A 23,999-nucleotide genomic window follows, 5' to 3' on the forward strand; every position below is an offset into this window, starting at 1 on the left:
CAGGGAATTTAGCTATTGTTAGCAGGCAGAGTAGGGAGAAATAGGCCTACGCCATGTTGCCCAGACTCAGAAGTTTCCCCATCTTGCTTTTTAAAAACTGTGGTTACTGGAAAATAAATTGCATTTCTGACTCACATCATATTTCTACTGGACAGAGCCACGTGTAGATCTTAGCCTTCACACTTGCAAATCAAAGCATTACAAGAGATGCTCTCCAAAGTCAATCCTTTACACCTCTACAACCCCATGATTTTAAGAATTGTTGTTTGACTTCTTTCTGCAATGCAAAATGATATAGATAATCTTGTTTCTCTTTCTACTTCCCTACATCATAGTTATCAGAAATGAAATAGCTCTGGAAAGCCCTTCAAATGCCTCAAAATAGAGGCAAGGTTATTATTATTTTTAAAATACCAATACGTTAACTTTTCTATAGGAAGTAGTTGGTAAGCAAGGATTTCTCTGAAGGAGCTTACTGCAGGTGCTAATCAGCTCACACTATTTTTTACTGTCTGAGCTGAAAAAAGAATTAATTACTTCAGTAGCCTCACTTCTTCACATACCTAAATAATGCATACCCCTACTCTGTGGAGAATAAACTAAATTTGATAGAGAAAAGTTTACTGCGTAGCTAAAGATAGCACTGTAATCTCCTTGAAAGAACTCTCAGCACTCTCCTCCCTCCTTTTAAACAGACTTTCCTTTTCTGAAACTGCTAATGAATGGTTCTTGTATCCTTGTGATTCCCTCCCTCATTGTATATCCTCCCACATATTTCCAAAGACTATTAAAGTTCATTTTCGTCCAATATTCATAAGTAATTTTCCTGAAATCCATTGGATCCTTACCAGAACAATTGCAATAACCTGTCCCCGAAAGTCTTGTTTTCTAGAAGCATTGTTTAAAATTAAGACAGTGCCTTTGAGTTTCAGGTACAAGATATATAAAGTTCTCACTCCATCACTACAAAGTTCCCCAGTGGTCTAGTCATCTCTCATTGAAATTGTTTCCCTTAAAATATGTGTTTCTCCATCATTCCACAAAAAGGGCATTTTTTTTTTTTTTTAAGACGGAGTCATTCACTCTGTTGCCCAGGTGGGAGTGCAGTGGCACAATCTCAGCTCACTGCAACCTCCATCTCCCAGATTGAAGTTATTCTCCTGCTTCAGCCTCCCGAGAAGCTGGGATGACAGATGTATGCCACCATGCTCGACTAATTTTTCTATTTTTAGTAGAGATGGGGTTTTGCCATGTTGGCCAGGCTGATCTCGAACTCCTGGCCCCAAGCAATCTGCTCGCCTTGGCCTCCCAAAGTGCTGGGATTATAGGCGTGAGCCACCGCGCTGGGCCAAAAAGGGCATTCTTGAAGGTCATTGATGATTTTCCTCTCCAAAATTCAGTAGTCTACCTCCCTCCTGTCCTTTTGAAAAATTTTATATTGTTTACCAAAACTCCTCGACAAGTTCTCCTGCCTTATTTCCTACTATGTAGACTCTCTCTTCACCTATCTTCCTGTTTTTCTCTTCTCATTATCTAATCATACGAATTCCTTGGTTCCTTAAAATGTTCTTAAACCTGTCTTTCATTGCTGTCTATTTGTTCAAGTATTCAATTCCAGTTTCAACTATAACTTCTATGCTGACTATTCTCAAATCTGTCTTCGTCTTCTCATCTGAACTACAGTCCCAAATCTCCAGGTTCAGTTAGCATTTTTACTTGTATGCCCCCCACAACACCACAAACTGGACATGACTGAAACCAAACTCCTCTGCTTCCCCTCCGCCTTTCCTGTCGAATGGCTTCAAGATTCTCTGCTTCAATAAGTCTCCAATCTGGAAGATTGAGTCATCTTTAATTAAAGACTCTTTTTATCTGAGAACCAGGCACCAAATCAAGCACATTTTTTCCCTAGAAACTAGGATCAGGTGAAAGGGAAAAGACCTTGAAGCTAACCATATCCATGTTTAAATTTATTCATGTTTAAAGTTATTTACCATAACTTTGCATGAACGTGGATATATTATATAACATCTCTGAGCTTCAATGTTGTCACATGAAAAAGACAGACAATACATACTATGAAGTTGCTGTGGTAATTTAATGAGATAATACACTTAAAATGTTTGGCATATAGTAGAACTCAAAAATGTTAGTTGCTTCTCAGACGCGATTTTTCTATCTGTTCCATTCTCCGACTTCCCACTGCTAAACTACTACACTCTGTTCAAGTCCCTCAGTCCCATGTACTTGAAATATCAAAAACAAAGCCCCCATTTTTCGACCCCACTTCCCTGCATTCTACTTTCTCCAAAGGGACCCACGTCCCTCATTAACGTCATATGACTCCTTCATTCTAAGTTTGCCACTGTTTTACCATATTAACTTGATAGTTCACTGACTGTCCTTAAGGTTCCTAAAAGTTCCCTTTTACTTTCCCCTGACCCAAACCATCCTTCTCCATTTCCCCTTTCTCCTTAACCTGAATTTTTTGTCCTAGTCCTCCAGGCTGCCCTGATTTCTTCCCAAAGGCCACATTGGTTTTTTTTCCCTGAAACTTTAACATCCTTATATCTCTAATTTGATACCTCCTATAGTATCAGATCAAACCCACTCCCCTTATAGGTCTTTGCCTCAACTCTCCAGCCTCTCCAACCTCCCTTCAGCCCTTCTTGCCTGCAAGAATTATTAACACCTAATAGCATTCTAATTTGTGTTTGTTGGGCTAATTGTCTTAGTCTGGTCAGGCTGCTATAACAAAACACCATAAACTGGATGGCCTATAAACAACAGGAATTTATTTCTCACAGCTCTGGAGTCTGGGAAGTCCAAAATCAAGTTACCAGCAGACTTGGTGTCTGGTAAGGGCCCGCTTCCCGGTTCACAGATGGCCACCTTTTCACTGTAACCTCACATCGCAAAAAAGGCATGGGGTTTCTCTCAGGCCTGTTTTATAAGGGCAAGCTAATCCCATTCATGAGAGCTGTACTCTCATGACCGAGTTACCTCCCAAAGGCCCCATCTCCTACCACCATCACCTTTGGGGTTAGGATTTCAACATACGAACTTCGGGGGAACAGAAACATTCAAACCACATTTCATGTTCTACATCAATGCTTACAAGCACTTGGGTTTCATATACCAATAACATTTCAAAGCCTAATTAAGGCTACTGGCCATTAGATTTACATTCTTTCTTGCCCTAGGAGAGACCTTTAAAAATAATTTGAAATCCTTATTTCATTTTAAAAGTATATTTTACAAAAGACAGTAGGGCATAATGTTAGAATAAAAAAGTTTACATTGAATGAATTTAGATTTGGGTAAAAAAATGCTATTAACCTTGTTTTTTTGTTTTTTTGTTTTCATTTTGATATGGATGAGAGGAAACTATCAGGAAAATCCTTGGACAGGGAATCTCCATGACTGTCTCTCTATACCTACTGTTTCTGTAACAGGGATAACTGATACTTGGAGAGTTCCTACTATGAACCAGTTAGTAAAACTGTGTGTGTGTGTGTCTGTGTGTGTGTATGAGACAGGTACTAGTACGCCATTCTACAGACAGCAAAACTAAGACAAAATTTTCTCATGACTCACAGTGAATGAATGGTGAAAGTGATACTTGGACCCAGTTATTTAAGGTCCAGTGTTCTTGATTGCTAACTACACCACGCTGCTGCTACTTCTTTAGACTCTGTGGCATGAGTATGATTCCGTACACAAAATAAACATACCAATATGTACAATGATAATGGCAACGTTTGCCATAATATAGCACATGTATTGAACAGAATAATGGCCAGATATATATCAGCCCAAGGAAACTAATTCTATAAAGAGTATTTATAAATTGTAAAGTGCTGTACAGACGCAAAACCAACTGTAATTATTATCATCAACAATGCTAACTGGAATTCCGTAAGTCAAGTTTGCCTTAGACCATCACAGTAGATTTATTAAATAAAACACTATCAATATCATTTCTAAGGGGAGTCCCATATATGAGACTATTTTAGGCCAACAACATTAACTCATCTTTAAGAGAGTTTTGTAGAAATCGGAGTGATTGCAAATTAGCCCAAATCACTGCCTGCAGTATTTCACTCTCTTACTGTTGCCTCTAAGATTATAGGCACTGCCCTAAGCAAAATGGTAGAAACCATCTTAAACACACTCTTGTCTTTCCTTACATTACCCTTTTTATCTTAGCTTGGGGTAAACTTTACATATGCCCTGTACCAGAAATTCAATTCTTTCCATCTTTCCCACTCTCTGCCCTAAAAGAATCTTTTAGCCAGCTGCTCCACTGGAAAGCATCTAACTGACAAACTCACATTTCTGTGTTTTGTTTTTCCAGGACCATGCTAATAACATACCAAGCCATGAGCAATAGGGATACATATTTAGTGGGAATATTTCAGATACAGTGAATAAGGCCATTGTAGAGATATTTAGAGCAAAGAACATCACACTGGTGGCCCTTAATTTAGCTGACAAATATTTTTTCCAACTGATAAGGGCAATCATAAATGGTAATGAATCATCCTGAAAGCACAATCCCTCTCAGTATCTTCAATACCCACAAGTCTTCTACCAGTTCTGTGTCATCACAGTAATTCACCACAATGAGTTCTACCTTAAAGTGCACTGCTCTCTACCCAGATTTTACAACTACCCCTCTCCCAACAATATGACTTTTCTTCACTTCACTTTCATGGCTTCTTCTATTTTTCCGTATCACCCACATAAAACAAGAATAGAAGCAAGTCACTTCATAGTAAAGGAGAAATGTCCTGTACTCTTTTCCTGACTGGCCACAAGTCAACAAATGGTTCTAAATTTTTACTCTCAATAATTTGCTGAGTACCTTCGGTCAATTCCAGATAGAATTTGGAACCTAAATTTCACTATCTGTAATAAGGGAGAACAAAATGACCTCTGATGTACCCAACACCTGTAGAATTCTACAGTTCTGTAATATTAAATATTATTCAAAGTAAAGATGAAGGCATAAAGACAGAGAAACATAATACATCCTTCGAGAGGTAAAAGCTGCATGTAACTAAACAAATTTCCTTTTAAAATAGTTAATAAACTAGAAGACATTGAGAATGCCTTAAAATTCCTAGTACAATTCATAGAGAAGTATGGAGGAGTTGTAAAGTGACTTGATCAGAATATATCTGGTTGAACAACCAGATGAAAAAAAAAAAAAAAAATGGTTAGGTAATTTGTATTTATCCAGACCAGTGGTTTCCAAAATACATTCCAAAGAACACTACTAATTGTAAAAAACAATAATAAAGATTGCATTTAAATGCAAACTGACCCCTTGAGGGTTGTCTGGACTTAGTGACTCATTCCATAAAATAGAGTATGGAAAGGGAGAAATAATAATTTTACAGTGTAGAAAACCTGAATAACACAAATTATCCAAGGGACTGAGGTTGACATTACCAGTGATGGGTCACGTTGACATCAGGTACCTATCTCCCCAATGTGATGTGATGAGACAGGCTCTTCATCTCTGTGATATTTTCTTCCAAAAGCTCATAACCCCAGTCTAATCAAGAGCAGTTACATCAAGCATACCTTTTTGAAGGACATTCTACAAAATTCCTGATCATTACTCATCAAAACTGGAAAGATTATGAAAAATAAGAAAAAACTGAGAAATTCTCACAAACTGTACATAACTAAATGCAGTATGGTGTCTTGGAGTGGATCTTGAAACCAAAAAAATACATTAATGGAAAACTGGTAGCATAAAGTTTGAAATTTAGCTAATGGTAACACAACAATAGTGTTTTCCTATATTTGAAAAATGTATCATGATAATGAGATATGATAAAATTAGAAGAAACTGAAACTGGCTGAGGCTATACAGGAACCTCTCTGCACTACTTCCGTAACTGTTCTGCAAATCTGAAAGTATTCCAAATAAAAAGCTTATTTAAATAATTGATGAAGATATCCATTAGCAAATTCGTTTGGGGAACTCTGGATCAAACAACTGATTTTTCTCAATGTCTGTAATTATCATAGCTCCTAAAATATCCAATAAGCATTGTGATTTTAACAGAGAGAATATAGGGTGCTGCGTTTCCCAAACATATTTGATCAGAAACCTTTTTATTTCTTCAAATAGCATCTTTTACAAAAAGTACTGACACAGAGAAGTTTTCTCCCAAGGTGTCTCAGACTTCTGTCCTATACTAGACCATGATGAAATTTTAATCAGTGACTGACTGAAGAGACAAAGATGCTATGAACATTAAATTGGCAGAAGACTTGAAACTAGAGGCTAATATGATGGATGAGAGAATAATCATTAAAATTATATTTAATAGGCTACATCAATTGACCAAACTTAATAAGATGACTATAAAAGGATACATATATAGTCTTCATTTAGGTAAGCAAATTAAAAAAAAAAAATCAGCTGAGTAAGTAAAAGAAGCAAGAACTTAAATGCCCGTCATGCTACTGTGAGCAGCTTTGTGTCTCAGGAGTTCTTAGGTCAAATTCGTAGAATTGTCATGCTCAGTAAACATGCCCTAATAGTAGGAGTAATGCCATTTCTGCAGATTGTTTGCTTGTCTTTTCTTTTGTTTTTTAGTTCTGCGTGCTACATTGTAAATGGTCCCCAAAGGAGAGGCAATAGGATGATGTGTGTCTTGGAAACCATGTCATAGCAAGAAACATTGAAGAAACTGGAAATGTTGCCCTGATGCACAGAAACCTTTGACAGAGGCCAGGCATGGTGGTTCACACCTGTAATCCCAGCACTTTGGGAGGCCAAGGCAGGTGGGTCACCTGAGGTCAGGAGTTTGAGACCAGCCTGGCCAGCATGGTGAAACCCCGTCTCTACTAAAAATACAAAAAATTAGCCGGGCGTGGTGCCAGACACCTGTAATCCCAGCTACTCGGGAGGCTGAGGCAGGAGAATCACTTGAACCTGGGAGGCCAAGGTTGCAGCAAGCCAAGATCGTGCTATTGCACTCCAGCCTGGCCAACAAGAGTGAAACTCCATCTCAAAAAAAAAAAAAAAACAACAACAAAAAGAAAAAAAAGAAAACTTTGACAGATCCTTAAGTACACAAGGATACAGGAGAATCAAGCCTATTCTGTATAACTTCAGAACTCAGAAGGACTTAAGGACACAGGAAACCGCACGTTTTGGTTCAAAAAAACTTTTGTAACCATTAAACAGCCTCATAATGGAATAGATATTCTTGAAATGAAGTGAGCTCCCTGCCTCTGGGAGTGTCTAAATGGAAGCTGGATATCCCTCTGTCCAGACTGCTGCTAGAATGTCTTCTACGTGTACCTAACAAATGAGTTCTACACAGCCTTCCAGTGCTAAGGTCTCAGAAGCAATCAAACCATAGGGAAGGAAAAAAAAATGAAGAGGCACTGAGAAAAGTGACAAACCACTAAAAACAGCCCCTAAAGTACCTTAGGCACTGCTTTACCTCTCTTCTAACCATCATCCCTGTAATAATATCTGGAAACTGCCTAAACAAGTGTTGACATTTAGTTGATGAATTAAGGCAAAACGCTGTCCTAGAGTGTGCACCTAAGAGATTTCTGATTAGTAGAATTTAAGTTACACTAGAGGACAGGGAATGATGAATTTATCCTGACAAAGTACTGTATTCACTCCAAAAGAAATTTACCAAAATAAATAAACACACGAATATATAAATAAATAGTTTTTCTTTAAATGCATTATTTTTTTCTCTTAGGGAAATAACTGGCTTATATAAGGGACAATGGGTATATGGTGTGCATGTTTAAGGCATGCTTCAAGGTTGCTCTCAAGCGGAACCAGAACTATCACGAGAAGAGTGAAAGGGGCACCCAGGACACAGAAGTTAAGGAGGCAGTTACTCAGGGTACTGTAAGTGCTGGCAGGGTCAGCCAGTGAGAGTGAGTGCCTCTTTAAATTTGCGTCACAATTGGCCGGGAGCGGTGGCTCAAGCCTGTAATCCCAGCACTTTGGGAGGCCGAGGCGGGCGGATCACGAGGTCAGGAGATCGAGACCATCCTGGCTAACACGGTGAAATCCCGTCTCCACTAAAAATACAAAAAATTAGCCGGGCGGGCCGGGCTAGGTGGCTCACGCTTGTAACCCCAGCACTTTGGGAGGCCGAGGCGGGCGGATCACGAGGTCAGGAGATCGAGACCACGGTGAAACCCCGTCTCTACTAAAAATACAAAAAATTAGCCGGGCGTGGTGGTGGGCGCCTATAGTCCCAGCTACTTGGGAGGCTGAGGCAGGAGAATGGCGTGAACCCGGGAGGCGGAGCTTGCAGTGAGCCGAGATCGCGCCACTGTACTCCAGCCTGGAGGACAGAGCAAGACTCCGTCTCAAATAAATAAATAAATAAATAAATAAATAAATAAATAAATAAATAAATTTGCGTCACAGACGCCTGCTTACCTCACCCCAGTCCAAGCCCTGTGATTGGTCAGGCCATCAAAGCCTCGCCCCTACACGACATGGACTTCAACATCAAACACTGGTTTCTGGGGCAACTGCTGTGTAGCTACGTGACTAGCACCCGGAAATAATTGCCACCGCCATCTTTTGGTGCAGAAGGTGACGGGAAAGAGGCCACAGACCTGAACTGCCAACCATATGTAGGCGAGAAGCCGGAGCCGATACTCCCACTATCCCACAATGTCCCAATGGGCCCCAGAGTGGAAGAGGGCGGAGGCTAATCCAAGAGACCTTGGGGCCAGCTGGGATGCCAGGGGCAGCAGAGGCAGTGGCTGGAGTTGCCCCTTCGGCCATCAGGGACCGAGAGCAGCAGGCTCCCGTCAACCACCACTCTGCTTTAAAATAAAGAGCAATATGGTTGGTGCGGTCATTGGTCACAGTGGATCAAAAATAAAATATCTACAACATTCAACAAACACTAAAATACAGATCATAAAAGGGGAATCTGAAGCAAAAGTCAGAATTTTTGGCAATAGGGAAGTGAAAGCAAAGGCCAAAGCGGCTATAGAAACACTTACTAGAAAACAAGAAAGCTACAACTCAGAATCCAGTGTGGATAATGCTGCATCCCAATCCCCTACTGGAAGAAATCTAGGCAGAAATGACGTTGTTGGAGAAGCTCAGCCATTGCCAAATTGGGATCGCATTAGGGCAGCAGTCGTGGAGTACGAAAAGAGAAAATGGGCAGATCTACCACCAGTTAAGAAAAACTTTTACATAGAATCCAAAGCAACAAGCTGCATGTCTGAAATGCAGGTGATTAACTGGAGAAAGGAAAATTTCAACATAATGTGTGATGACTTGTAAAGTGGTGAAAAGCGTCTCATCCCAAAACCAACTTGTAGGTTTAAAGACGCTTTTCAGCAATACCCTGATCTTCTGAAAAGCATAACGAGGGTAGGGATTGTAAAGCCAACGCCAATTCAGTCACAGGCATGGCCAATTATTCTACAAGGAATAGATCTTATAGAAGTTGCACAAACCGGAACAGGGAAAACACTGTCCTATTTAATGCCTGGGTTTATTCATCTTGATTCTCAACCAATATATAGAGAGCAAAGGAATGGGCCTGGGATGCTAGTCCTTACACCCACTAGAGAGTTGGCTCTTCAGGTGGAAGCTGAATGTTCAAAGTATTCATATAAAGGTCTCAAAAGCATTTGCATATATGGTGGTAGAAATAGAATTGGACAAATAGAAGATATTAGCAAAGGTATAGATATCATTATTGCAACTCCTGGGAGGCTGAATGACCTACAAATGAATAACTCTGTCAACCTAAGAAACATAACCTACTTGGTTATAGATGAGGCAGATAAAATGCTGGATATGGAATTTGAACCCCAGATAATGAAGATTTTATTAGATGTGCGCCCAGACTGACAGACTGTTATGACAAGTGCAACTGGGCCAGATACTGTACGTCAACTAGCACTTTCTTATTTGAAAGATCCTATGATTGTTTATGTTGGTAATCTGAATCTAGTTGCTGTAAATACAGTGAAGCAAAATATAATTGTTACCACAGAAAAAGAAAAACGAGCTCTCACCCAAGAATTTGTAGAGAACATGTCACCCAATGACAAAGTCATCATGTTTGTCAGCCAAAAACATGTTGCTGATGACTTGTCAAGCGACTTCAATATCCAAGGCATGTCTGTAGAATTATCACATGGCAACAGTGAACAGAGTGATCAAGAGCGAGCATTAGAGGACTTTAAAAGTGGAAACATAAAGATACTGACTGCAACTGATTTAGTATCCCGAGGTCTTGATCTTAATGATGTCACACAGGTATATAATTACGATTTCCCAAGGAATATTGAAGTATATATACACAGAGTAGGGTACATTGGATGGGCAGGAAAGACTGGCACATCAGTTACCCTCATCACTCAGACTCGAAAATGGCCGGTGAATTGATTAAAATTCTGGACAGAGCGAATCAGAGTGTTCCGGAAGATCTTGTAGTAATAGCTGAGCAATACAAGTTAAATCAACAAAAGAGGGACACAGAAACACGATCAAGAAAACCTCGACAAAGACGCAAGGAGTTTTATTGTTAAGTTGAAAAGTTGTACCAGGCTACTGGAAGATTCCAGGCATGTTAAAGATATACAGTATTGAATATATATAAGGAAGTATTGGAAACATACTAGCCATTTGAAGACATAACTAATTCTTAAATAATACTGCTAAACTTTCAATATTGTGTATGTTCCTTAATTTTAAAAAAGTCTCAAAAATGAGAGAGTGAGAGACTGTGTGAAGAAAAAGTAAATGTCATGTGTTGGTTAAAGTTTAATTTCTCTTAAAAATACTTTTATTTTAGGTTTGGGGGTATATGTGAAGGTTTGTTAAATAAACACGTGTCATGGGGGTTTACTGTACATATTATTTCGTCACCCAGGTATTAAGCCTAGTGCCCAATAATTATCTTTTATGCTCTTCTCCCTCCTTCCACCCTCCCCCATCAGCTAGACCCCAGTGTCTGCTGTTTCCTTCTTTGTATTCATAAATTCTCATCATTTACTTCCCACTTATAAGTGAGAACATGTGGTATTTGAGTTTCTGTTCTTGTGTTAATTTTATAGTCTGCCATGTCCATTTGTCTTCTCTAAAACACTTGGTAGAAGACAACAATGGTGCTTTTCTAGCTTTAAAATAGTTGTACTAAATTGAAGCATAGCTTCAAGCTTATCCAGTCAAAGTATTCTCTTTTCCCCCCAGCAGTTGGTGCCACAACAATTCTTAAAGTTATTTCCACTATCATTCTCTACTTGTTTTAGTTCATTAGAAAATAAGTGCTAAATTTTTTTGAAGAGTCCACAATTCTATTTTTATCAGAATGATGTCACCAACAGAGCAGGATGTGTGACTCACTGGGAATCAGGTCCTTGTACGCATTTTGTCACTAACCCTTGGTTAAAACTCTGAGGAAATCTCTTGCCTTCTCTAGGCCTCAATTTCTCTACTCATAAAATGGGACAGTTTTATTAATTTAGAGGTCTCTTTTACCTCTAAAATTTGGTGATATTATAACTAAAACTGTATACCCCAGCCTTGTATTAACACTTTTTTGTCTAATCTAGGGGAAATTGCATCCTTGTATAATTGAACAAAACAATCCTTTTCAATGACAAGAATAGTGCATTCTGCATTTTTATTGATTTTGCAATGTAACTGGTAGGTTTTCATTTTATTCTTTGCTTTTCTTTTCATCATGCTTTATTTTAATTCAATTTGAAGGTCAAAACCATATATGTATAGATACATATATCGGGGAAAAAATTAAAGTGAAAGAAAAATTTATCTACTGGGAAAAACATTAAAACCAATCAAATAACGGCTGGGCGCAGTGGCTCATGCCTGTAATCCCAGCACTTTGGGAGGCCGAGGAGGGCAGATCACCTAAGGTCAGGAGTTCAAGACCAGCCTGACCAACCAACATGGAGAAACCCTGTCCCTACTAAAAATACAAAATTAGCTGGGTGTGGTGGCACATGCCTGTAATCCCAGCTACTCGGGAGACTGAAGCAGAAGAATCACTTGAACCCGGGAGGCAGAGGTTGCAGTGAGCTGAAATCGTGCCTTTGCACTCCAGTCTGGACAACAAGAGCAAAACTCTTGTCTCAAAAAAAAAAAAAAAATCAAATGATATTTTTGCCATAAGAAATAATTTTAGTAAAACTCTTCCTAATTTTATCTATAATTCTACCTCTTATGCCTTATTTAGAAGCAAGGTGCTTCTCACACCTGCAAAAAGAAATCCCTACAAAGATATTAAGTAAACTTTAAAATTCAGTGTTCATGAAAACATTAGAATTAGTTAACATTTCTGGTAAAATCAAGAGAAAAATTAAGGCAACAATCTTTTTTCCCCAGCATGCCTTACCTGTGACTACAAATAAGTCAGAAAATAAGGGAAAGAAAGAAGTAAATGCTCTAGGTATAGGTATTTAAGGCTTAAAGTATGGACTTTAAAGGCTTTTTAAAATGTAGACCTTAATATCTCTGGATAAAATTAATAACAATGGTTAACATTTTTGAGTGATACATACCTGGCACTTTATCTCCTAATCTCTAATATATATAAGAACCCCACTCAGAAGGAAATCTTACCCCTATTTTGCAGAGGATGAAGCAAAGTCATAGGAGCTAACTTGCCTAAGGGCCCTAAACCTCATGAAAGAGAAATTAAGTGATATTTAGAGGACTTAAGGGATATTTTGACCCGGAAGTGCCTGATTCCAATATTTATATTTTTTAATTTTAGTATAGTTATTATGTTTAAAGGCAATATGCTTGTCTTGAGGTTCTCCACAAGTTCAGATTTAGTGAAATAGAGAAGTGTGTGCAAATTTAATGCAAAGGCAATCTATAGCAGAACTGTAATAGAAGCTCAAATGGCTTAGTGCTGTTCAGAGGAGAAATGATAAATGTTTAGCAAGTTAGAGTATATGTTATTTTCCAGAATTATTCTTAGGGGCAATGCTATATTTGTTAGAAAAGAATGCAACAACTCAACCACTTGAGATAGTATATTTCCATAATCATGTTTAAGTAACAGTTACAAGAAAAATTATCACTCAATGTCTATGAGTAAGAAAATGACAGATGTATGCATTTCTTTTACAACATAATGCTGGACAGAAGAACTAGTGTATAGAGAAAGATAAGTAGAAATAGTGCAATGACTGTTAACCAAGGGTGATTTTGCTCCCCAGGGAACCTTTGACAATATCTGTGGACAGTATTGGTTGTTACAGCTACGGGTAGGGGGTGAGGTGCTCCTAGCATCTAGTGGGTAGAGGCTAAACACCCTACAATCTACAGGACAGCCCCTCACAACAAAGAATTATCTGGCACAAAACAATAGTGCTGAGATGGAGAATCCCTGAGACAGCATAAGAAAAACAACCAAAACCAACTGCTTAGTAACCAAAAACGCACGTCAAAGAAAAAAACAAAAAATAGAGGGTTTCTAAGTTATATCTTGTGGGTTTTGCAGAGAAAAAGTATCCCTACAAACTTCCTGTCTTTGGTGTAACCTACATCAGTGGTTCTCTACCAGGCCCAATTTTGTCAATGTCTGGACACAGATTTGGTGGGTTGTTGTGTTAGTCCATTTTCATGCTGCTATGAAGAAATACCCAAGACTGGGTAATTTATAAAGAAAAAGGTTTAATGGACTCACAGTTCCACATGGCTGGGGAGCCCTCACAATTATGGTGGAAGGTGAAGGAGGACAAAAGGTACATCTTACATGGTGAGCAGGCAAGAGAGGTTGTGTAGGGGAACTCTCGTTTATAAACCATCAGATCTCATGAGACTATCATGAGAACAGTGTGGGAAAGACCCGCCTCCATGATTCAATTACCTCGCACCAGGTCCCTCCCATGACATGTGGGAATTATGGGAGCTGCAATTCGAGATGAGATTTGGGTAGGGACGCAGCCAAACCATATCATTCTGTCCCTGGCCCCTCCCAAATCTCATGTCCTCACATTTCAAAACCAATCACAGCTTCTCAACTGTCTCTCAAAGTCTTAACTCATTTCTGCATTAACTTAAAAGTCCACAGTTCAAAGTTTCATCTGACACAAGGCAACTCCCTTCCACCTATGAGCCTATAAAATCAAAAGCAATTTAGTTACTTCCCAGATATAATGGAGGTACAGGCCTTGGGTAAATATACCCATTCCAAATGAGAGAAATTGCTTAAAACAAAGGAGCTACAGGCCCATGCAAGTGTGAAATCCAGCTGGGCAGTCAAATCTTAAAGCTCCAAAATGATCTCCTTTGACTCCAGGTCTCACATCCAGGTCACGCTGATGCGAGGTGGGTTCCCATGGTCTTGGGCAGCTCTGTCCCTGTGGCTTTGCAGAGTATACTCCCTTTCCCAGCTGCTTTCAGGGGCTCGCATTGAGTCTCTATGGCTTTTCCAGGTGCACAGTGTAAGCTGTTGGTGGGTCTACCATCATGGGGTATATAGGATGTTGGTCCTCTTTTCACAGCTCCACTAAGCAGTGCTCTAGTGGGGACTCTGTGGTGGGGGGAGGGGCTCCCACTCTACATTTCCCTTATGCACTGCCCTAGCAGAGGTTATCCTTGAGGGCCCTACCCCTGCAGCACACCTCGGCCTGGGCATCCAGGTGTTTCCATACATCCTCTGAAACCTAGGCAAAGGTTCCCAAACCTCAATTCTTGACTTCTGTGCACCCACAAGCTCAACACCACATGGAAGCTGCCAAGGCTTGAGGCTTGCAACCTCTGAAGCTGCAGCCCAGGCTCTATGTTGGTCCCTTTCAGCCACAGGTGGCATGGCTGGGACGCAGGGCACCAAATCCCTAGGTTGTACACAGCAGGGCAACACTAGACCCAGCCCATGAAACCATTTTGTCCTCCTAGGCTCCAGACCTCTGATGGGAGAAGCTGCCATGAAGACCTCTGACATGCTCTGGAGACATTTTCCCCATTGTCTTGGGAATTAACAGTTGGCTCCTCACTACTTACACAAAACACTGCAGCTGGCTTGAATTTCTCCTCAGAGAGTGGGTTTTGCTTTTCTGTCACATCATCAGTATACAATTTTTCTGAACTTTTATGCTCTGCTTCCTCTTTAGATGTAAGTTCCAATTCCAAACCATATCTTTGTGAATAAATAAAACTAAATGTTTTTAACAGCACCCAAGTCACCTCTTGAATGTATTGCTGCTTAGAAATTTCTTCTGCCAGATGCCCTAAATTATATCTCTCAAGTTCAAAGTTCCACAAATCTCTAGGGTAGGGACAAAATGCCATCAGTCCCTTTGCTAAAACAGAGCAAGAGTCACCTGTGCTCCAGTTCCCAACAAGTTCCTCATCTTCATCTGTGACCACATCAGCCTGGACTTTATTGTCCATATCACTATCAGCATTTCAGTCAAAGCCATTCAACAAGACTCTAGAAGTTCCAAACTTTCCCATATCTTCCTGTCTTCTTCTGAGCCCTCCAAACTCTTCCAACCCCTGCCTGTTACCCAGTTCCAAAGTCACTTCCATATTTTGGGTATCTTTACAGCAGCAACTCACTCTACTGGTACCAATTTACTGTATTAGTCCATTTTCATTCTGCTATGAAGAAATACCCAAGACTGGGTAATTTATAAAGAAAACGAGGTTTAATGTATTCACAGTTCCACATGGCTGAGGAGGCCTCCCAATCATAGCGGAGGGTGAAGGAGGAGCAAAGGCAAGTCTTATGTGGTGAGCAGGCAAGAGAGCTTGTATAGGGGAACTCCCCTTTATAAAACCATCAGATCTCATGAGACTTATTCATTATCACAAGAATAGCACAGGAACGGCCCGCCCCATGATTCAGTTACCTCTCACCAGGTCCCTTCCCCGACACATGGGAATTATGGGAGCTACAATTCAAGATGACATTTGGGTGGGGACACAACCAAACTATATCAGTCGTCATAACTGAGGGTGATGGTGGTGGTATTGGTATCTCCTGGGTAGAGTCGGAGGATGCCACTAAACATCCCACAATTCATAGGAGAGCTCCCTAAAACAAAGAATTATCTGGCCTGAATGTCAGTAGTGCCACAGTTAAGAAACCTTGCAATGGATTAAGCAAAAATAAAAGCGCAAACCTAGGTGTAGAGAAACCAAGAAGGGACTTTATGAAGGAAAACAAAAAGAGGATATTCATTTATTGTGCACTGCGCAATATAAAACCCTCCACTGGCTGGGCACGGTGGTGCACACCTGTAATCCCAGCACTTTGGGAGGTGGAGGCGGGTGGATCACCTGAGGTCAGGAGTTCGAGACCAGCCTGACTAACATGGTAAAACCCCATGTCTACTAAAAATACAAAAAATTAGCCAGGCATGGTGGGCGGGTGCCTGTAATCCCAGCTACTCAGGAGGCTGAGGCATGAGACTCGATTGAAGCCAGAAGGCAGAGGTTGCAGTGAGCTGAGATGGCGCCGCTGCACTCCAGCCTGGGTGGCAGAGCAAGACTCTGTTAAAAAAAAAAAAAAAAAAAAAACCCTCCACTAACTTTCCTTTCTTTGGTATAATCTGTATTTCTTAGCTGGAATTGATTTTGCTCCCTAAGGGACATTTGGCAATGTCGGGAGACAATTTTAGTTGTCCTTACTAGGGGGCAGCATTGCTACTGGCATCTAGTGGGTAGAAGTCAAGGATAAACAACTTAAAATGCACAGCACAGTAACTTAAAACAATGGATTTTTCAGTCCAGAACATATGGTGTTGAGGTCAAGAAACTGATTGCATTGATTGACCAATAAAGTTTTTGTGTGAGTAAACTGTGTTCCAGAAATTCAAAGAAGTACTTAGTTCTACATACAAATTGGGACAGATGGAAAGCATAGCACTGAATATACACAGGACTCAAAGTACGAGGATTCAGCTGACCTCAGAGTTATGCATAAGATTCTCAACATGGTGATTCACATTCAGTAGGCATTCAACAAATATTAGGTCCCTTCCACCTTCCCTCTCCCATCACCTACTATATAATCTATATAATACTTGTTAACTATTCTGGGTGTTGCTCAAGCCGTTTTCCCCCATTTAGAATGTCCTTTCTCTCTCCTCTCTGCCAAGACAAATCATATTTATCATACTAGGTCCAGCCAAAGTGCCACATCTTCCCCAAGTTCCTATCTACTCTCCATTTCAAAACTTCTGCAGTTACAGTCCTTGTTATCAAAGAATAATGTTGACATTTATACTATCTGCATAGGAATCTAGTAGGCAATAAAGGTAGACCGTTTGAAATCAGTGAAGAAAGAAAAATCTATTCCAAACCAAATAAGTAAAATAAATAAATGAAAAATACATAATATATAGCAGGACAATTGATCAACCAAAAAACTCTTACTATTAGAAAATAATTCCCACTAGATTATTGCTTGTATAAAAAACAAAAGAACATCAACTGTATAGAGAGAAATATTTTCTGACATCAATGTGGAAAATAATTTTTAAACAGAAAAGCAACCATAGAAAATTAAAAGTAAATATGAATAGGTTTGACAAAGTAAAAACGAAAATCTTCTTAATGTTGAAAATATCATCAAAGGCAAAGGAAACACCAGAAAAATAATTTAAAATATATAATATGATCATAGTTATTTATATTTTATATATGGAGCTTTTTACAAAGAAAAAGTAAAAGATGAATAAATATGGGCTGAAATGTAAAAGGCAACTCACTAGACAAGTGAACAACATATATATTAAAAAGTGCTTGACTTCTTTATAATCAAAGGAATTAAAATTAAACCAATTGTGTAACTTTTCTCTAACAAATTGGGTTAAGATTCTTTTTAAGGGCCTAATGCTACAGAGGATACAGGGAAATAAACACTGATAAATTAAAATTTGATTTAATTCTATTCCGTGAAGGGATAGTTGAGATTATATGTATAATCTGTATATGTTTAACAGACTTTGGTTCAGTAATATTACTGCCAGACATTTACCCCAAAGAGATAATCAGATATACATACCAATATTTATAAACAAAGCTATTTATCATAGCGTTAACATAATTTTTTTTTAATCCTCAAGGTCCAATGATAAGATACTAGTTAAATTGCAGCATATCTATTCTTGATTTGGAATAGCAGAAATCATGTTCTTAATAAATATTTTAAAATATAAGGAAAAGCAGTTTATAAAATGATCTCGATTGTTTTTAGAAAACTACATTGGTCCATATATCCATATGAATGAAAACAAATGAAATGCACACACATAGACACACACACTAACCATGGTTTTCTACATTATCAGATTATAGATGGTTTTGTTTTGTTTTGTTTTTGAGATGGAGTCTCACTCTGTCGCCCAGGCTGGAGTGCAGTGGCGTGATCTCAGCTCACTGCAACCTCAACCTCCCAGGTTCAAGCAATTCTCCTGCCTCAGCCTCTCCAGGAGCTGGGATTACAGGTGCACGCCACCACACCAGGCAAATGTTTGTATTTTTAGTAGAGACGGGGTTTCACCATGTTGGCCAGGCTGACCTCAAACTCCTGAACTCAAGTGATCCACCCACCTCGGCCTCCCAAAGTGCTAGAATTACAGGCGTTAGCCACCTCATCTGGCCACTAGATGGTTTTAATCTTTATCTTATTTTCTAAAATTTCTATAAAATATTACTTTTATTATAATAAAAATGCCAAGCATAACTTTTGAATAACTGCTTCAAAAGTAACTTAATGAATAATTAAATGACTGCAGAAATTAATTCAACAGGCATTGTATCTGAGGGTATTTAAAATACAAGCATCTCTTGTCTTTCCCCCACTTAAATGTAAATGCCACTAATAGGAGATACCTTTTTTCTAACACTGCATCTTTTTTTTAACTTTTAAGTTCAGGGGTACAAGTGCCAGGTTTTTCACATGGGTAAACTTGTGTCATGGGAGTTTGTTGTACAGATTATTTAATCACCCAGGTATTAGGCCTAGTACCCATTAGTTATTTGTCTTGATCCTCTCCCTCCTCCCACACGCCACCCTCCAAAAAGCCCCAGTATGTGTTGTTCCCCTCTATGTGTCCATGCTCACACTGCATCTTAAGTGCTAAAAACAATGCCTCGAACATAGTAGGAGCACAGTACATAGCTGAATGAAAATAAGTACATTATTTTATTTTCATTGAGCAAAAGTAAACTTTTCTATTTCTGTTACTTGTTTTGTCTGTTGACAATTGTTGGCCTACTCCTCACCTTATAATAAGAAAAAATATATGTTGTTTGTGTCTTTTACACAAGGCACCCACATAAAAGGGACACTTTTATCTCATTTTATAGATTAGGAGACTAATGCTCAGAGAGGTTGCATAACTTTCCCACATTAAAAAAGTGAGTAAGTAGAGCTTGCTATCTCTGTGCTGAAAATTATAAATTCAATGAAGAAGCAACCTAGAGTACACAGAAATATAGGAGAGATGAGAAAGACATTATTAGGCAAAGCACACAGACACCTCAGTTTACAGCAAAATAAGAACCCTGTAAAGGTATTTTTCACACTATGCAATATTTTTACCACTCTTCTTCTCGGGCCTTAAGCATCTCTGCAGCTTTCTAGCACTAGAGAAACCCGCATGGTAAACTGAAAGCTTAAAATGAGAGAATTACAATCACTGAGTAATCAGACTTTACACAAGTCCTTTTTAAAATATTAGTCTAGCCAGGCGCAGTGTCTCACACCTGTAATCCCAGCACTTTGGGAGGCCGAGGCGGGTGGATCACGAGGTCAGGAGTTCAAGACCAGCGTGGCCAAGAAGGTGAAACCCCGTATCTACTAAAAATACGAAAAATTAGCCAGGTGCAGTGGCAGGCGCCTGTAATCCCAGCTACTTGGGAGGCTGAGGTAGGAGAATTGCTTGAACTTGGAGGGCGGAGGTTGCAGTGAGCTGAGATCGCGTCACTGCACCCCAGCCTGATGACAGAGTGAGACTCCGTCTCAAAAAAAATAAAATAAAATAAAATATTAATCTAAATGGTTTGGTTGGATATCTGCTCATGTGGCATTTAGTAAACTACAGAACCATGACAACAATAAAAGAAAAGTAAGAAATGATCTGAAGAAAGACTGCAGTAAAGCTTAATACTGCTGGCTGGGGGAAGGGATAGGAATATTTGGGGAGTGCAAGATAAGCCAAAGAACCTGCCAGTGTAACAAGTCATAAATCCAGGCTCAATTTATAACTTCTAAAATCTGAATTTTTCTGGGAATAAAAATATGAAGTGCCACATTAGCCATATTTAGTGTGGCAGACACTGGTGGTTTACCTACCCAACAGCTACCCCCACCACCTCCCTCTTATGTCCCTTCCTACTTGCTGGCATAACCCACTTCCTGTTATAGAGGTTACAAAAGCCAGACATTCCCTTTCCTAGCCTCCCTTACAGATAAAGCATGGGTATGTGACAGGAAGGTGGCCTATGGCACTGACAGGAAAGTCTGCTTGGCAATTTTAGAGAAAGATCTCTCTCTCTCCCTTACAAACAGATACATGTGAGGTCCTTCCTGCTTTTGTACAGCTGGGTGAAGATATGAGGCTGTGACAGTCATTTTTAGACAATGTAGAAATAAATCTGAAGAAGAATACTAGCATGCTAAGTATGACCACATGGTGATTTGGAAAGCGGCTGGATCACATAACGGTGCTGCTGAATTAAACTCTATGTGGCAGCTATGGAGGTGTGCAGCTCACCTCCATTCAAGAAAAAGCTTGCTGATCAGCTGTGAGGAGTGCAGTTAGCTGACAGCCCCCAACTGCAGACAATCCTTGGCAGCATCTGAGCCAAGGCTAACCTCTTCCAGGAAGTCTCAACCAATAGTTGAGCACAGTGAGACACTGGGGCCCAGTCATTTCTGCCCAACACTGGACCCTTCTATGGGCCATATTTGCAGCAGAGCTCCCCGTTAGGCTCACCCTGATTTCTCAGAGCCTCAACGCAGTTTTAGGCTCTTCCTACCCAATCCTCCTCTCTTTACCTTCTACTTTCACAGGTATCAAATCTGAGCTGCAGTCAGAAGGATTTCCCTGACCTCTTGATACTTTTTATCTTTCACAGGTGTTACCCCCAGTAAATATTGGACCCAAGCAATATACCCAGGAATCCCCTACCTATGAACTTTGTATTATATATAAAACAATAGATATCTTTATTAAGTCATTATTAGTTATTATATTACTGGCAGCCCAAAGTATCCTAACTGATAAATTGGAAAAATAGCCATAAAATACCTTGTGTGGAGGCTGTGAATTTTCCATCATTGAGAAGAGGGTCCAATGAGGTATACTTAATTTGGATGAGAGTTGACTATAATAAGCAAATTAAACTCTTCTCTTGGATGTTTATTTCATGGGGACACTGAAAACACAGGATTCTATAGGGAATTACTATCATTTTATAAAAATTGGAAGCATATCAAACAAGCCCAGCTTTTGAACAGTCAGCAGCAATTAGAGGAAGAAGTGAGAATCAAGCAGAGTAGAAAACTTGAGCTGCAGTCATGAAGAGACCCAATATCAAGGTCATCTGATCCAATAGCGTTAACAGCATTCACACTTGACTGCACCTGGAATACATCACTGGCTCTGACAGATTTGAAATGTAGCCAACCGGAGAAATTCTTGCAATCAACAGCCTAGAGGGGCTCAGGGTGAACAATTCTACCTAATGGAGATATATAGCCCAAAGCAATAGGAATCTTCTCATGAATACAAGGAAAACTTTTTTAAAAACCTTTTCATATAGAAGAGGAATATGGAGAGAGGAATTGATGGGTCATGTTTGTTTTCCCACCTAAGCATGAAAATCCAATTAAAAAAATAAAAGAGCAAGTATTTCTACAAGAATATTGTGAAAATCAGCAAAAACATTTCTCTCCCTCCCTCCTCCTTTCCTGTAACCCAAGTGTCCTTCCCTTATTAAAAAAAAAAAAAAAGTAATTCAGAATTTCTTGGTGTACTGATTGGATAAAAATCTATAATGAAATGAAAAGATGAAAGGAGGACTGGTCTTCTCTCTTTATGCTGACTCCTCCATTTCACTTTCCAATTGCTGCTAAAACTGTTCAGTGCTATTCAAATTCACAAAACTACCACAATCTTCCATTCTGTGTGCTCCTCACACAGCACATAAACAATACCAAAAGCCCATCATTGTTTTCACATTTCATGTAAATGTTAGTCCCCTCTTCAGATCCCCTCTCCTACTGCAAAATTCTGTTTTCTTCTAGCTCTTCCAATGGGGTAAAATGTCTGCAATGATGTTTACCCAGCTTAAATAAAGTCTATCCAATCTTCCTAAGCTTGCAATATGTGGCAAACTTTTGGCAGTAAGTATACCAATGTGTTTTAGGGTCCTAATTAAAATTTCAATTGGAATCCATTTCTCATATTCAGCAAAATCCCTTTGAAGTCCAGACTAACTGACTTTAGGCTTATGCCCTGTGAGAACCTATATGACATTTTACATAAATGTTTTAATTTTCTCTGCAATCAATAAATGTGGCTTTGTCATATCCCTTTCCAGGCATTTCTGGTTTTGTTCTCTTTGTAGGCCCTTCCTGTAACACACACGCTATTTTATAATACCTTCCCATCAAGTACAATATGACATTTCATTCTAATTTAACTCTGCTGTCTCACAGATAAGAGAATGCTAAATGATGGTAACTAAAGGGGATAAGTGTTTTCTACTTCTGGAAAATGGTCTCCTCCTTACCCACCCTTTTACAACACATACACAATTGTGCAACACATACACATATTATTACACATGTATAAACTGTGCGTGTCCAGTTTAGCTGAAAACACATAGCCTGCCTTTTACCTCCCCCAAACCTCATTCTGTCATTCAGAGCTTAGAACAGCATGCACAGTAATGCAGAGTAAGCTGAACTTACTGTTCATGTAGATAAGGGAAAAAGATCTCCCCCTTTCCTTTTCAGAAGATACCAGTTGCTGCCTCCAGATTCAAGCATAAGATAATGGTTAAGGGCGTAGTCTCCGGAGTCAGAAAGACCTGAGCGTGCGTCTCGGTTTGGCCAGCTGCAGTCAGTTACGTGAGTTTGGGCAAGTTATATGAAGGCCCTAAGTCTTGCTTTACTCAGCTCTAAAATATGGATGGTTATTCTGGGCCGGGCGCGGTGGCTCACGCCTGTAATGCCGGCACTTTGGGAGGCCGAGGGGGGTGGATCACGAAGTCAGGAGATCGAGAACATCCTGGCTAACATGGTGAAACCCTGTCTCTACTAAAAAATACAAAAAATTAGCTGGGCGTGGTGGTAGGCGCCTGTAGTCCCAGCTATTCGGGAGGCTGAGGCCCGAGAATGGCGTGAACCCAGGAGGCGGAGCTTACAGTGAGCTGAGATCGCACCACTGCACTCCAGGGGACAGACGAAACTCCGTCTCAAAAAAAATAAAAATAAAGGCCCTAAGTCTCGGTTTACTCAGCTCTAAAATATGGATGGTAATTTTAACCTGTGCTTCATGAAGACTTAATGATATACATCTAAAGCAACCAGTATAAAAATAGGTTTTTTGTTTGTTTGTTTGAGACGGAGTCTTGCTCTGTCACCCAGGCTGGAGTGCAGTGGTACGATCTTGGCTCACCGCAAGCTTCGCCTCCCGGGTTCACGCCATTCTCCTGCCTCAGCCTCTCGAGTAGCTGGGACTACAGGCGCCCACCACCGCGCCCGGCTAAAATTTTTTGTATTTTTAGTAGAGATGGGTTTTCAACGTGTTAGCCAGGATGGTCTCGATCTCCTGACCTTGTGGTCCACCCACCTCGGCCTCCCAAAGTGCTGGGATTACAGGTGTGAGCCACCGAGCCCAGCCTCAACAGGGTTTTAAAACAAAAGATGGTAAGAGGTAATGGTACAGGCCAATTTTACCTAGCTGTCACTCACAAATTATAAATGTTAATGTCTCATAAATAAAATAATTTCAAA

General features: G+C 39.8%; 1 protein-coding gene across 1 annotated transcript; it reads left to right on the forward strand.

Moving 5' to 3' along the window:
- The first annotated feature begins 8,661 nt into the window (after positions 1-8,661).
- Positions 8,662-10,572, forward strand: DDX53 (DEAD-box helicase 53). Its single transcript, XM_032756157.2, is given in 2 exon segments — positions 8,662-10,400; positions 10,403-10,572. Coding segments are annotated over 2 exon segments (1,884 nt in total). The 5' UTR covers positions 8,662-8,686.
- Positions 10,573-23,999: the final 13,427 nt, after the last annotated feature.

The sequence above is a fragment of the Hylobates moloch genome, unplaced genomic scaffold (genome assembly GCF_009828535.3).
Source record: "Hylobates moloch isolate HMO894 unplaced genomic scaffold, HMol_V3 SCAFFOLD_7, whole genome shotgun sequence".
In the NCBI taxonomy this organism is placed as follows: Eukaryota; Metazoa; Chordata; class Mammalia; order Primates; family Hylobatidae; genus Hylobates; species Hylobates moloch.